Source organism: Apiotrichum porosum, assembly GCF_003942205.1.
Source record: "Apiotrichum porosum strain DSM 27194 chromosome Unknown scaffold_11, whole genome shotgun sequence".
Classification (NCBI taxonomy): Eukaryota; Fungi; Basidiomycota; class Tremellomycetes; order Trichosporonales; family Trichosporonaceae; genus Apiotrichum; species Apiotrichum porosum.
In genome coordinates this window covers 827,165-841,217 of record NW_021167118.1, presented here as the reverse complement: position 1 = coordinate 841,217, position 14,053 = coordinate 827,165, and the positions used below count along the sequence as shown (strand labels likewise).

Here is a 14,053-nt window from a genome sequence, read left to right as displayed (position 1 = left end):
CTATCATATCTCTATCTCTACTCCTCTGGCCTGAGAGCAGGGTCGGCGAGCACCTTGTCCATGACCTCCTTCCTCAGGATCAACCTCACCCTCACTCCGCTGTTGTACCACTTGTCCTCCCTCCGTCCGGCCGCGCCAGGGACATCCATGGCCACGAGCAGCCCATCCACGGGGGGCATGCCCGGCTGGACCACACTCGGTGGCCCAAACCCGAAATCCACATCGTAGCAGCCGGCACCAAGCCACGATGTGGTGAGCACATCCCTCTCGCCGAGGAAACAGTTCCACTCGCGGACGGGGTCGAGGGCGAACGACATGTGGTGCAACAGTGCTGGCACTGCGTCGCTGGCTAGCGAATCGACGGCGGCACGGACGGCCCTGGCGCCACTGGAGAGTGTGAGAGATCCAGCAGAGGAGCTGGACATGACGTTGATGAGCGGTGCGCCGAGGAAGGTGTCGTCCAGAGGTGGTGTGACGCGGCGTCGCAGGTCGACAGAGGTGTGCAACCTGACCTCGGTGGTAGGAGGAAGGTCGCGTCCGCGCACGACAGCTGCCCAAACGCAGCCGAGGACGGCGTCGAGGCGGGACGTGCCATCGCCTCCAGCGAGACGGTATGCGGCCTCGACCTGCTCTGGAAGAAACTCGATAGTCCTGTCCAGAGTAGACTGGTCCCACCGCCAGTCGTCCCACGGTACCCGCCGGCCCCTCCTCCTCCCGCTCGCCACGTCCTGCTCGTCGATGGCAGCAGCCGGCGACCGTGGAGATGAGAACCATGCCGGTCCGACGTCCTCAGGATGGCCTGGGCGTTGGGACCAAAAGTCGAGTCGGAGCTGGGGGATCTGCAGTGCGGTGGTTTCTAACTGTGCGTCTGCCCACTCGGCGTCCACGTCGCCTGCCGCATGTACGTCCAGAGATAGTGGTTCGTACGTGCGCGGTGACGGATGCGCGCCGCGTGCACGTGTGGCCCAGTCGCCCATGAACAGTGCTAGAGCGCGCGCGTCAAGCAAGACATGCTGAGCGGCGACGCCGATGGCTAGGCTGCCGCAAGCAAACTCTATGAGCTGGATGAAGACTGCCGGGCCGCGAGTTGCAGGTTCAGGGCGGAGCTTGACCATGCTGCTCGTATCGCACAGCGATGGCTGGGTCGAGTCCCACACACCTGCGCCTAGATGTCGGGGAAGGACAGTGTCCAATGGCTCAGCATGCTTGGCGATAGCGAAAGAGACGCCCGGGTCGGTATCGAGGCCGTACGTGATCCACACTCGACCATATCGCTTCGAGTGCTCTGGTGCCGAAGCGGCCGACAGTGACGATGACGAGCTGAGAGTCAGGGTTCCGCAGAGATGTCGATATGTATCCAATGTCTGCTTCAGCGAGGAGACGAGGTGGGGGATGTCGTATGGTCCAGTGGTTGGCCGCGGGAAGAACCAAGTCCCAGCCGTCGGCGCGTACTCGGCCACCGCCGAGTCGGCAATCGAAAACCGGTGTTGTGATGGGTTGGCCTCGAGAGGCAGGATGGAGAGCGGTCGTTGAGAGGATCTCAACGCTGGCCGCCATGGTCGTGCCGAATGTCCTCTAGCCTAGGTGTTGAGATGAGAAGGTCAGAGGTGGGTGAGTGGATGCCTTTAAGAGTGAGTTGAACAGCAGCACGCGGTCAACAGTTCGGAGCCGAGGCACGGAATGTGAGTCGGTTATCAACCGCCGTCCGACCCTTATCCATGGATCAATGTCGAGCGTATCGCGGCGTTATTTGATTTGCCTTGGTACGGGGAGCTTAAGATCGTGGAGGAGGGCAGGCAAGTACATCGTACACAGTATGATAGTTGAGGTACCCTGGTGTATATCCCTCACCACCGATTCGTAGTGATCTCAGGGGTCGATGTAATTGCCTGGTTGACCTGGCGGCGGTTGTTCGAGTCACGGGTTGATAGTCAAGAGCACTCTCATCCGCTGCTTTGTACTCGGCGAAAGTGGAGATGACCTCAACAAGTCTCATGGCTGGATCTACCGACTACTTAAGAACACCTTTAGAGACGCGGGTATCGAATGGCCCCACCGTACTTAGATCTGGTTGAGCTGAATCCTGTCACTCTCCTCCACACAGCGAATCCACACATCGTTCTCCCACTTGGTCTCGATATCCCTCTTGTCCTGGGTCGTGGCCATCCTGTTCCACACACCCGCCGCGAATCGCTTGTGCGACTCGAGCGAAGGGTGGAAGCAGTCAGCCGGCGACAGGGCGGTAAGTGGCGAATTCTTAATGTTCACGAGCGAGCCCGGCTGGAAGGTGACGCCAAAGTGCGGGTCATTCTCGGCCTGCCATCCGCGCACGACGGTCCGGATGGCGTCGTCGTACTGCGAGGCGAGGGTGTCCATCTTGGAGCGCTTAATGTCGCCGATCGCACCGGGGAAGGACGCGCATGGGCACTCGATGGGCGGGTGGGGAACAATAGGGAAAAGCGGGTTCCAGCTACGCGTTTTAGTGAGAGTCCTGAGCCTCAAGAGTACATACCAGTAGGAAGAAGTGACAGTCTTGGCATAGATGTCCGAGACGTGGAACGTGCCGACTGAGAATGGGTCAGTTGATTGTGGCGGTGAGGAGCAAAAATATGGAAAAAAGGCCCAGCAAATACCATTACTCACTGACGTTGACAATGAGCCTGGGGACAACAGCACGAATCTGCTGAACGGCATCCCTGATTCCCGACGCATACTCTTGGGAATTACCGATACCAAAGTCGGCGGCGGCGCAGTACTGGCACATGTCGTTGGGACCGATCATGATGTTGAGGAACGCCCAGCCGTCGGCCTTGGCGAGGTTCTTGTACTTGGGCACGATCCAAGCTGACATTCAGCTCTTCCACCTGGGTTTGACGAAGCGCGCATAGAGGGAGGGACTTACAGCTTGCCTCAAATGGCAGGTTGGAGGCGTGAGCACCGCTAATGGCCGAGTTCAGGCCATCCGTAAGTCCCCAGTGAGGGGTACACAGCGGACCACCAGCGGCACACAGCGTAACGAGGTGGGCACCAGTGGATCCACCGACGTTGGGCGTGTAGTTGTTCATAAAGTTGGCCAAGGTCAAGGCTCCGGGGTCGCGGCCAGTAGCATAGCTGACGCCACGGTATTCAAGGAGCTGCAGTGGGTTCTTGGCTGATATGTCAGTGAGGCGTCGGGGGTGTGGCAGCGCACCTTTGGCAAACATTGCTGCGGTGACAGAGTCACCAAGCGCCATGACGACTGTGATATCGTCGAGACGACTGTTTGCGAGATGTCAGTATTGAAATCAAAGTGCTCGCCTGTCTCGAGTGTACTCACACATCGTGGGCATTGTCGGGAATGGGTCGACGGGTAAGCTTGGGGCACTGGCTGATATCCTTGACATAATTTCCGGGAACGACGTCTCGAATGTAAGGAATCGACGAGTTGTACAGGCTAGGGTTGTAGTTTGGGTCATCAATGCCGCGGCCCCAAGGCGAGGCCTGAGCGCCGATGGCGGTGAGGAGGGTGAAAAGGACCGAGACAAGCATTTGGCGAACAAGTTTGGGGATGGGAGAAGAGACATGGGAGTTGCGGTTGTTTATGTACTGTAAAGTCTGCTCAGTACTGATTCTGGGGGTGAGTGGTCATGGATGTGGAAGTAACCGGTAGGTGCACACTCTTCGTAGCGAAAGTAGTTCGAGGTCTGTCTGACAATGCCGCGTTGAACCGTGTCCAGTGTCTGCAGTGCTAGGAGTGCTGCCGCATACGAGCCTGTGTCTTGCACCCCGCAAAACACCATCTGCCGGCTATCGCTTACACGAGGACGCAAGGGCTCTGCAAAAGTATCCCTGTTGGTGCAATGTAAGCGCGTCTAGAATGAAGGCACGCAGACCTAGCGGCAGTCTCGGCCGGTGACTACACCACAGTGCCGGGCCACCTCCATACCTTCTGTCAAAGATCTCACTGATCCGGGCCACCGTCTACGCTTGTTTTCCTTAATGAAATGGAGGTTGGATTTCCCATCCTATCTGCAGTTCGGTCCTACCGTCTGTCGTCGTTTTGGCTGCCAGCAATCTCAATATCCAGGTTTACGAGCTATCAGCGGCCAAACTACCGGGTTTGACATCACGTACGGCTCTTTCCAAAGAGCCACGTTCAATTCGGGAGACCATATTCAATGTTGGTCCCGAGTAGTTTGTTTCAGGCGGTCTCGAGTCCTAGATCCCCATCGCCACTACCACGCGTGTCTTTATAACGGCAAGTGCCTAGCGATCTCGGTATCGGCAACATGTATCCTCTTCTCAACCGGACAGTGAACGTGTTGACCAAGGTCCGGGACATTGCATAGCAAGATCCGACCAGTCTTTCCGCGTCTGACATCCATTCTCGCATCCTGGACTGTTGGCTGTCCGAGATATCACCCAGGCAATTGGCATCAAGAGCTACCATAGCCCCACCACCTTTGTCCCAAGGTATCCGTGAAAATACATTCCCTGTCTATGCGGCCGTTGGGCTAGTCGTTCCTCTGCTCCCTCTGCTCCTCCGCCTCCATCTCAAAGCTGTAGTCGTGGTTATCGTATGGGGTCGCTCCGGCCCCGGTCGTCCGGGCATTACGCACGCGGGTAATCACGTCGTTGACAACGTGCACACCGCGAGTCTGGGCCCATGCAAAGCCGTCTTCCAACAGGTGCTCGAGAGAAGCATCGGGCGGGCGCGGGGTAGCCTCCCCCGCGACGCTGGTCCATTCGCCTTCCCAGGAATTGAGGCGGGAATGGTTCTGGTTTTGAGTAACGGCTTCCTTGTGCTTTTCAGTGGCTTCGTGGCGCAGCACGTCCTTGATAGTGACCAGGCCCACGAGCTGGCCTTCGTGGGAGACGAGGATGACGCGCGGTCCCATGCGACGGAAGAGCTGGAGGACAATCTCAAGGGGCATCTTGGGCGACACGGTGAGAGGGGTCTAATGTCAGCTAATCCCTGTATTCCCTAGCTCACCTCGTCCACGTAGAGGCCAAAGTCGACGCGGTCAACCATCGCGCGCGAGTAGGGGTTGTGATCACTCGCGGTGGTCGGCGGGATAACAATGTCAGGCTGGGGGAAAGTGCCGTCCTCCTGCTCAAGCGCGTCGGAGCGTTCCTGGAAGGTACAGAGCGCGGCAGACGAGATGTGATGTGTCCTGTGAGCGCGGTCGAGAGCGTATCGCAGATCCGTCTTGCGGATAAAGCCAACAATGGTGCGGTCCGTCTCGCTGCGTACGACAGGGAAACCCTGGAAGTTGGTGCTCTGGACAATCTCGTTCACTTGGGGCAATGGCAGACCAGTACAAGGCATGACGATGACGTCCTTGCGCATGATGTGTTGGACTATTGTCAGTTAGGTCCGCTGGGCGTTAGACTTACTCGGCTCAATGAATGTCTTGTCACCCGCCTCGGCATCTTCCTTCTCCAAGAATGGGAAGCCGTTGAAACGGATCATCTGGTCGGCAATGCCACCTTTGCCGAACTGCTCGCCAACAGCCTTGGTGACGAGGACGACAAGCATGGTGGGGAGGATGTACGTGAGAGCACCTGTAAGCTCGAACATGATGACCACGACGGTGACTGTCAGGCCGGTGATACCACCGAGAGCTGCACCAGCACCGAGGAAGGCGTAAGTTCCGGGAGTGATGCATGGTGCGTCCGGAGCGCACGCAGCCGCAAACCATGGAGCGTTGGGGTATGCCCTGGTGGGTCAGCACATCGAAGCGGAATCTGTACCCACTGCTGCATGGCCTTCATGGTGATGCCGACCATACGACCGAACGTGGCGCCAACGGCCATCGAGGGCACGAAGATACCAGCAGGGATCTTGGTACCATACGAGACGATGATAAAGCCCGTGCGGAGGATCGTGGCGAGAAGGAGTGAGTTGACCATACTCCACTGCGACGAGGCTTGGCACAGACCATCATGGTCACCACCACCCTCGCATTCGCGGAAGAGAATGGACATGGCCTCGGTCATGTCGATGCGGAGGAAGCGGTTGAGGTACTGGATAAAGCCGGTGATGCACGCGAGGATGACTGCTTCGGCCACTCCGTGTGTGGCGAGGTGCTTGCGACGGAACGCGGCGACTTGGAGGTAGTACTTGGACACGAACGCTCCGTAGCAACCCTGATAAATGTCAGTCGGGACAAGGCACATGGAAACTCACGCCAAAGACGCCAATGAGGATGTAAGCGGGCATCTCAAAGTAGTGCCAGTCTCGGTCATACGAGACCTGGAACAGAACGAGCTTGCCAGTGCGGAAGGGGTCCATGGACTGTGTGTGTCAGAGCATATTAGGCACCAGCAACTCACAGAAAGGGTGAAAGTGGCCACAAGTGCACAGATGAAGCTGCGCCACATTGTGCGAGTTGAGAATGCCTGGTTCATTTCCTAGCCTGTCAGTTCGACGCAGTCGCACAAATGCTCACCTCGATAGAGAACAGCACTCCTCCGATAGGAGAACCGAAAGCGACGGCGACACCAGCTGCACTAGCCGCTGTTAAGATTTCTCTCATCTTGACTGAAAGATCAGCTTGGTCAAACTACTTGGACACTCACGTTGGCTATTCTTGTGTCTTGGGAACATGCGAGCGACGACGTTTCCGACAGCACATGCGACATGGACGGAAGGTCCCTCCTTGCCGACTGCCAAACCAGATCCAATAGATAGAGGCTAATGTTAGCTCTATATCGCAGTGCGATAACTCACCATTGTCATCGCCTTGATCAACAGCGTCTCGATACCGAGATAACCTTTGATGATAAACCCTCCAATAATGCACTTGATCTCCGAGATACCTGAACCTGCGGCGTACGGCGCAAAGCTACGAACGAGATAGGCTGCGGTGAACGCAAACGCACCCTTTAACGCGTCAGCATTGAACAGACTGCGCTATACTCACCGCAAACATGACGTAGGCCATCCAGGGGAAGGGCTGTATTGCTCCCCACTGATGCCACTCCTCACAGGTGTCCTCGTCCGAGATCTCAAGACAACAGAACTTGCGGTTGAGCCACCAGCCAGTTGAACAGTGTCCGAGCTTGATGTCTGCCAGCCAACTGGTCATGATAGACATGATGGCCGCACTGACGCCAATGCCGATGCCTTGTGCGTGTGTCAGATACCAGAACGAGGGTTACGCACACGCAAACTCACCTGTCAGAGTAATGATCACGTAGCTCTCGCCGTGCTCGAGGGCCCGACTGATGGCGCGCCACATGTATCCAGGCGCGCCATCGAGATTGTTCAAGCGGTCTGTCACAGAGTTTGGTCGGAACGGGCGTGTCTTGCGGTGACGCTCGCGAAGGGAGTCTTGGATCCAGTCTGGAAGGAACATGGTCAGTTTAAACAAAGTTGCCCAGGTGTCCGATAACACTTGCCGACTGTGCTAAAGTCTTCGTAGCGTCTGTTATTGTCAGCTACCGTCTTTATGTTTATCAGACCCACTTGATCACGTCGAGCTCAATCTCGTCGTCTGGACTGCCGACGGTTGCCGAGGAAGAACGGCTTGGGCCTGCGAGCATTTGGGCGTTCTCGTCCTCGTCCTCGTGGAGCGCGGCGGATGCCGAAGGGTACGACATTGCGCGCGCCAATGACTTGTATCGTCGCAGTGGTTGTTGTTGTTGTTGTTGTTGTTATTAACGAGCGAGTGTTGCTGAGATGTTTCGATGGACCCATCGGCGAGCGCGGCGAGCAGAGCCCTGTGCCATCGTGGACGGTGACGCCTGCATAATGCATCCACCCCTCGCTTGGATGCTCGGCGGCAACGCGTCCTCTGTGCTCCGTCGGAAGATGATCGTCATGACGACACGTGTCAAACGGAGGGGGCCGGAAAAAGATGCGGGATCAAAAAACGTGCCACAACTGACGGGGATTGGCTGTTGGGGCACAGGCGGCGACGTGCTGCTCGGTTGGCCACCCGCCCCCGTGTTTCCTCGTCTTTCCCACACGTTCCACCGCACAACACCTCGTTCTCCCATCACCTTATTCTTCTAACGGAGCCACCGCCCTTCTCCCCCGTAGTGTGCAGAGGCCTGCAGAGTGGGAGACGTGTACCAGTTACTTCGTAGACCTCCCCTTTACCTTTGAACCCCCAATCTCTCTCTTCCGTCGTCTTTCTAAGACTTCTCTCGGTGTCGCAACAGGCTTGCTTTTGCGCACTGGACTACAGAAGAGTCCCGAGTTGGTTTTAGACACATCCACCCTTCCATCAACAGATGGACGCCTGGTCGGCGCTTGAGAAGTACGCGTACGCATTTCTTTCCCTTTAGATTCGTGCTAGGAGCCGCACTCACGCGACCTCCCACGCTTCATCATCTCCCGCCCCACCATACACACACCTTCCACCTGCGAAATCAACCCCGCCCTCCCCGCCCCCCCATCATACGTCTTCTTTATCGCACCCCTACAGCCAGAGCGGAGAACAGCTTGTCTGGCTCCAGCATCAGCTCGCAGCGCAGCCGCTTCTCCCAGGTCAAGCCCCCGAAGATTGGCTTCTCTGGCGCACTCGCGTTGCCGAGGGCATGACCGAGATCGCCGCACTCCAGTCCGTCGCCCACGACAATCTTCTCCGACACGAGCAAAACCAACTTCGAAACAACATCAACCAGGCCATCGACGGCTCTTCCCAAGCCTTCAGCAACGACGGGCTGTTTGGTGAGTACTAATACCCCTCCCCTAATTTGTTTTTGCGCAGCATAAACCCCCCTCCCCCCGGTCCCCTCATCTCGGAGGTCCGCCCTGCACCAGTGGCAGGTTCGGCGTTCAAGACTGGGAACAAGATGAACATGCCATTGCGTTTTTGAAAAGCTCCCCAGCCCAAATGGCGTCTGCCTGCGTGCAAAGCCATGAGACCCTTGTCGCTGTGACTGCTCGTAAGAGCGTAATGAACCGCGGCGTTGGCCATTCGAGCCATAAGGCTCGACCTGTTTTGTGCCGGACAACGCCACTCCCTCTCGAGCGCAGGCAGGCACACGGAGACACAAACGCGGAGGCGAAGGACGTCGGAAATCAGATTGTAAAAAGGGGGGACCTTTTCATTTTTGTTTCCGTTAAGCGCACGCCTAAGGGAGCGGTCACGCTCGCCTGTTTTTGGCCGCTCGCCTGTTTTCCGATTCCACGCCTATTATTCCCACTGGTCACGTGACCGCGTCCCCCCCCCCACTTGTGTGGCACTTTGAAGCTGACACCATCAGAAATGTTCAGCGACCCCGTCAACCCCGTCAACCCCACAGCCCCACCATATGGCTTTGTGAACATGAACAGCGTTTCTGCAAACCCGAATGGTATGGTCATGAATGGTGTCAATGATATCTTCCAAGCCATGAACAACTTATACCCAGCGAACGCTGCGGCTGGTCCTAGCACTGTGCCTCAGGCGCAAACCGTCCCAGTAACCGGGTCGATTGCGTCCAACGCCATCGATGTGGACATGCTCGACAACCTTGTACCACTCCAGAATGAAAAGCCAAACACAGTCTGGAACCTCACACTCTCCGATGTTCCGACCCCCCCTGTTGGCACCACCACTCCCGCCATGCCTCTCCAGGCTCCTAGGGAGGCGACGCCGGTCTCGGCCAACCCATTTGAATCGCTAGGCGGTTCACCCGCCGGTCCCTCCCGCCAACCCACACTTCGCCAGACCACGCTTCGTGTTGTGCCTGCGCCTGCCAACAAGATTCCAGTCGTCCCTCTAGCCACTCCAGCTGAGGTCACGCGCGCCACGGCCGCTGGCAAAATGGACTCGTCCTCAATCTCCCTTCCTGTAAAGCGCCCTGCGCCGACAACGACAACGACTGAGCCCAAGAAGGAGCGCAAGAGTTTCAGTGAAATCATGCGCTTCATTGAGCCCCAGGTCATCCAGATGAACAAGCCTTCAGGATTGTTCAAGTTCTTCCGCATCCGTAAACTGGAAGACGGTTCCGAGGGGCAATGGTTCACCCCGACACCCCACGAGCTGGCCAGCATCCTCGACGCGCTCGACAAGCATGCTTCAACGTCATATCTCCAACTCATGGCAGACAACGCCCAATATACGGAGGTCTTGGCTCGTTGGCTCAAGCAGTTTATTGCCGCACCGCAACAATGGGAGCCTGCTATTGCACCTCTCCTCTTGGTCCTGGGCCGCACGGATATGGCAGTCAACTGGATCGAAGACTACCATGTTGCCAAGCGTGCCAGTAGGGTCGTTACCAAGGCTGAGGAACTTAAACTCCATTCCCTCCCTGCCATCAAGAAGGGCTATGCTCGCTACAGCCAACACTATGAGAACGTCTTGAAGCCCAAGGACCGTAGAATTCGCGACGACTCGGATTCGGACTCGGACTCGGACGCTCGCTCTGTCAAGAAGCGCAAGACCGAGACCAAGCTGCCAGCAAAGACCGAGCCGAAGCTGAGCCTCGGTGCCAAGCTCGCGTCGCAGAAAGCAGCGGCCAAGCCCTCGACAGCAGCAAAGCCCTCGTCAGCAGCTGGTCGCACCGACATGTCCTTCTTCAATGCGCCGGTCGCCGCCAAGCCGAAACCTAAGCTTCCTGACTTTAAGAAGGCTGCACCGGCACCAGGCGGCAGTAGTCTACTGGCCTCGACTATGAAGAAGCTCAAGAAGGAGGACTCGCCACCGGCGCGTGCCCCGCCGTCCGCGATGGATGCCAGACCTGGTGTCAAGCCCGAGGTTAAGCCTGAGGCCAAGGCTGGTCCCAAGCTCAATAAGAAGGGCCACACCGTCCGCTGGGTCGACTCGGTGCCAAACCCCCCTCGTGTGTTCGAGGCCATCAAGGAGTTTAGGCAGGAGGCGTTCGAGTTTGAGTTGCCGCCATGGCAGGAGCCCGAGGTGAGCATACCGCTTGGCTCTGAAGAGTTTGATCTGACTTTGCAGGACGGCGTCCACGGTCTCTCGAGCCACCAGCTTGACATGGACGAGGGTCGGCACATGCACCGTCACAATGACGAGCTCGAGGAGGAGATCAACTGGTACGAGCCCTACCACTACGAGGCCTCCGACCGGCCGCCGATCATTGCCAGCGCCGAGGCTGCTGCTCAGGAGGAGCGTGAGCGCTCAATCTTGGCGGCCACCTACCTCATTGGCGACATCCCTTTCACTCCCAACGACACCGGTGTCCGCACCGTAGCCGACGGCCCCAACACGCGCCAAATGAACACCAACCCTACCCTCCCGCCCAACATGCCCGGTGCTCCAATCGTCGTCCCCCCCTCAGCCCTCCCTCAACAGAAACTGGGCGAACTCCTCCGCACCCTCAACCTTCCACCTGCAGCCCCAGCGCCTGTTGTCCCCCCGCCTCAGCCCCAGTACGGGGCGCCATCGAGTTACAACTCGCAGGCAGGCTACGGGCAGCAGGGCTACCAGTCCCAGGCGCCTGGCTACACCCCATCTGTGACCGCACCCCAGAGCGGGGGTCGCTGGGGCGGCCAGCAGCACCAGCAGGGCTGGAACAACCACCACGGCAACCAAGCCCGCCCTCCTCCAACTGGCCCGGCCAACGGTGGCGGGCGTTGGGGGGGCCACGGTACACCATCGCGTGGCGGCCACAGCATCGCCACGGCCCACCCCCACGCGGCTTTCCGCGTCAGGCCATGTAGGTTCTATCAGCTCGGCACCTGCAACGCCGGCGACCAGTGCACCTTTGTACACCCAGAGCCTGGATCTGGGCGTTAACAGCGCAGTCTGAGCACAACCTTGTGTGTGCACAACTTCCCCTACCGCATTCTCCATGTTCAAACACCCCACATACATCCGCACAGCAACCCCCAATACAAGCCATCTCCATCGGCAGTTAATGACCGCATCTTGCATGAGACGACCAAACAAGCACAAAGCACTCGACTCCCATAGCATTCCATCTCCCCCCCCCCCCCCCCCCCACATGTACAGAAACAGCATTGTTTATGGTATTAGCACTTTCCTTAGCAGCACGTATACTAGAGAACCTCTCTCGAAACTGCCAAACGGCAGTAGTAGTCTGTGCCAAGAGAAAAGTCAACCGAGAGGGGAGAGTTGGTGTGGAGGGACGTTGCTGTCATTCCGATTTTCGATTAGTTTAGACAGATGTGATTCCTTTCGTTCCATGCTGCAGTGGGGGCAGAGACATGACTCCCAGTCGCCAGTGAATTACCAACAAACGTTATACATGTCCTACAAGCGCTACTAACAATGGAGCGCGCGGACCAGCCGCAAACACCGTGCTACCTTAGTCGTCATACTTGGTCTTGCGATGGATCATCATCTCGGCCATGACCTCGCCATCGGCCTCCTTCACATCGTCCAGAGACTCGGCCATGAAGAACGCCGCGATGAGGGTGGCGTGGTCCTCGGTCATCTCGAACAGCTCACGGAGGGACCTGCGGACACATTCCTTGAACTTGTCGCGGACCTCGGCTTCGGTGCTGTCGGGCGTCATGTTGAGCGCGTCACGCGGCAGTCCCTCGAGGTTGACAAAGTGGTACATGCGCGGAACGTCGTCTCTGATGGCGTGGGCAACAAGGTCGTAGCAGAAACCGCGGACGAGGGGCTCGAGAAGGCCAAACCGGTCGTCGAAGAAGCCATAGTCTTCGTTATGGGGCACACCCCAGCCACCGTCGTCATCCTCATCCATCTCTTCGGACGAATCAAAGTCCTCGCCGTCGTCATCTAAATCGTCATAGATATCGGGGCCGTCTTCGTCCTCGTCGTCGCCGCCGACGTGGTAGCCTGCCGCAGCCAACAAGCCGTCACTCTCATTGTCGCTGTGTTCTTCTTCTTCTTCTTCATCTTCTTCTTCTTCAGAACCGCCATCTTCCAGGGCGCCTCCGAGGAACATGCCACCCTGTGGACGGATTGGGACGGCAAACGAGAGGTCTTGGTGAAACGCGTCGTCCATCCCTCCAAAGCCCCACTGGGGCGGCGTGGCGTCGCGGTGTGTACGCCAGTAGTGTTCCGCTGACGTAGTGTTGAACACGAGCTTGACGGCTCTCACGCTCTTGGGGAGAGAATGGGGCGCCAGGACAGTGGGCAGGAGACAGTCCTCGTTGACGTCAATGTTGACGGTCAACTGAAAAGTGCCGTCGGGCACGTTGCCGATCTGCATGTATCGCGGACAGGCAGGGACGATCTCAATAAACTCGACAATGTGGGCGGCTCGGATGGGACATTCAGGGTAGGTCTGCGCTCGACGCAAAAGAATGACGTTGTCCATGGCCAAGAGCAGTTGCTTGTCCACGAGGGGTGCCCAGTAGTCGACCATTCTAACCTTGCTCGCAAGCTCCTTGCGACGGGCGCGCTCCGCACGGCCCTTGGGTGGCGCTAACAGAGGCTTTAGTCCAGGCAGAGGTCCAAGAGGACCGTTGAGGCGGGCGGGAAGAGTGAGGTTGCTCCGACAGTCGTCACTGCCGTACTCGTGGTCGTAGTCAAACGCGGCCGTGACGTTGAAGAAGAGACGGACGTCCGCGGCCTGCTGGAACTGCGAGTTGGTCTGGCGAAACGCGAGGAGTACCTCGTACGACGCGTTCTCGAGGATGGCCTCTACGATATGAGGATACGCAGCACTGTCGAGGAGCATCTTGGAGCAGTCGATGGAAGGACCCTTGGGCTCACGCTTCCTGCGCTTGGGGGAAGGGGGAGGAGGGCCGCGTTTGTCGACACGCGGCTTCTTGCCCTTTGCGGCACGCTCTTCGCGGTCCTTGGTGCGTGCGCTCTTGCGCAGTGGAGCCAATCCGGTCATGATCAAGTGGTGCGGTGGTCTCGCGTCAACGCTGTTGGTGTGACGAGATGGATGGTGAGAATGGTGAGAGACGCGTGGTTGACCACCGGAGATTACAGTTGTCAATAACAATCCTCGCCTCGACGCGGCGCGAGCGCGGTATCCAGGCACCATCCGTCAAAAATATACTTCCGGCTGGTTCCTGTGAGTGGCGAGTGGCAAATGGCGGGGAAACCACCAACGTGACAATGTATCTGGACGTGCGCAATGATACTCGGTTCTCCGGTCTTCAGCGGTAGCGGTACATATTGCACAGCTCTCATCTACATGGCGTTTGCTGCAAGCAATGTCCCCAGCT

The 14,053-nt window shown here is 57.8% G+C and overlaps 5 protein-coding genes across 5 annotated transcripts; 1 reads left to right on the top strand and 4 right to left on the bottom strand.

Moving 5' to 3' along the window:
- Positions 1–17: 17 nt before the first annotated feature.
- On the bottom strand, positions 18–1,115 carry EHS24_001936 (uncharacterized protein; the record flags this gene model as incomplete). Its single annotated transcript, XM_028617693.1, has 1 exon — positions 18–1,115. The coding sequence occupies one exon, from the start codon at positions 1,113–1,115 to the stop codon at positions 18–20; it is 1,098 nt and encodes a 365-aa protein (XP_028474156.1).
- A 946-nt stretch (positions 1,116–2,061) lies between these two features.
- EHS24_001935 (uncharacterized protein) lies at positions 2,062–3,528 on the bottom strand (the record flags this gene model as incomplete). The annotated part of the gene is made up of 6 exons (XM_028617692.1): positions 2,062–2,470; positions 2,513–2,567; positions 2,644–2,844; positions 2,903–3,151; positions 3,191–3,258; positions 3,317–3,528. 6 exons carry the CDS (start codon positions 3,526–3,528, stop codon positions 2,062–2,064), a joined length of 1,194 nt encoding a protein of 397 aa, XP_028474155.1.
- Positions 3,529–4,493: 965 nt separating this feature from the next.
- Positions 4,494–7,584, bottom strand: GEF1 (glycerol ethanol, ferric requiring protein; the record flags this gene model as incomplete). The annotated part of the gene is made up of 13 exons (XM_028617691.1): positions 4,494–4,913; positions 4,973–5,277; positions 5,377–5,699; positions 5,738–6,129; positions 6,170–6,277; positions 6,316–6,381; positions 6,432–6,518; positions 6,562–6,648; positions 6,713–6,865; positions 6,906–7,108; positions 7,160–7,327; positions 7,378–7,409; positions 7,451–7,584. The coding sequence occupies 13 exons, from the start codon at positions 7,582–7,584 to the stop codon at positions 4,494–4,496; spliced, it is 2,478 nt and encodes an 825-aa protein (XP_028474154.1).
- A 636-nt stretch (positions 7,585–8,220) lies between these two features.
- EHS24_001933 (uncharacterized protein) lies at positions 8,221–11,688 on the top strand (the record flags this gene model as incomplete). The annotated part of the gene is made up of 5 exons (XM_028617690.1): positions 8,221–8,252; positions 8,415–8,659; positions 9,199–10,832; positions 10,878–11,595; positions 11,684–11,688. 5 exons carry the CDS (start codon positions 8,221–8,223, stop codon positions 11,686–11,688), a joined length of 2,634 nt encoding a protein of 877 aa, XP_028474153.1.
- Positions 11,689–12,207: 519 nt separating this feature from the next.
- On the bottom strand, positions 12,208–13,716 carry EHS24_001932 (uncharacterized protein; the record flags this gene model as incomplete). Its single annotated transcript, XM_028617689.1, has 1 exon — positions 12,208–13,716. The coding sequence occupies one exon, from the start codon at positions 13,714–13,716 to the stop codon at positions 12,208–12,210; it is 1,509 nt and encodes a 502-aa protein (XP_028474152.1).
- Between the last annotated feature and the right edge of the window lie 337 nt (positions 13,717–14,053).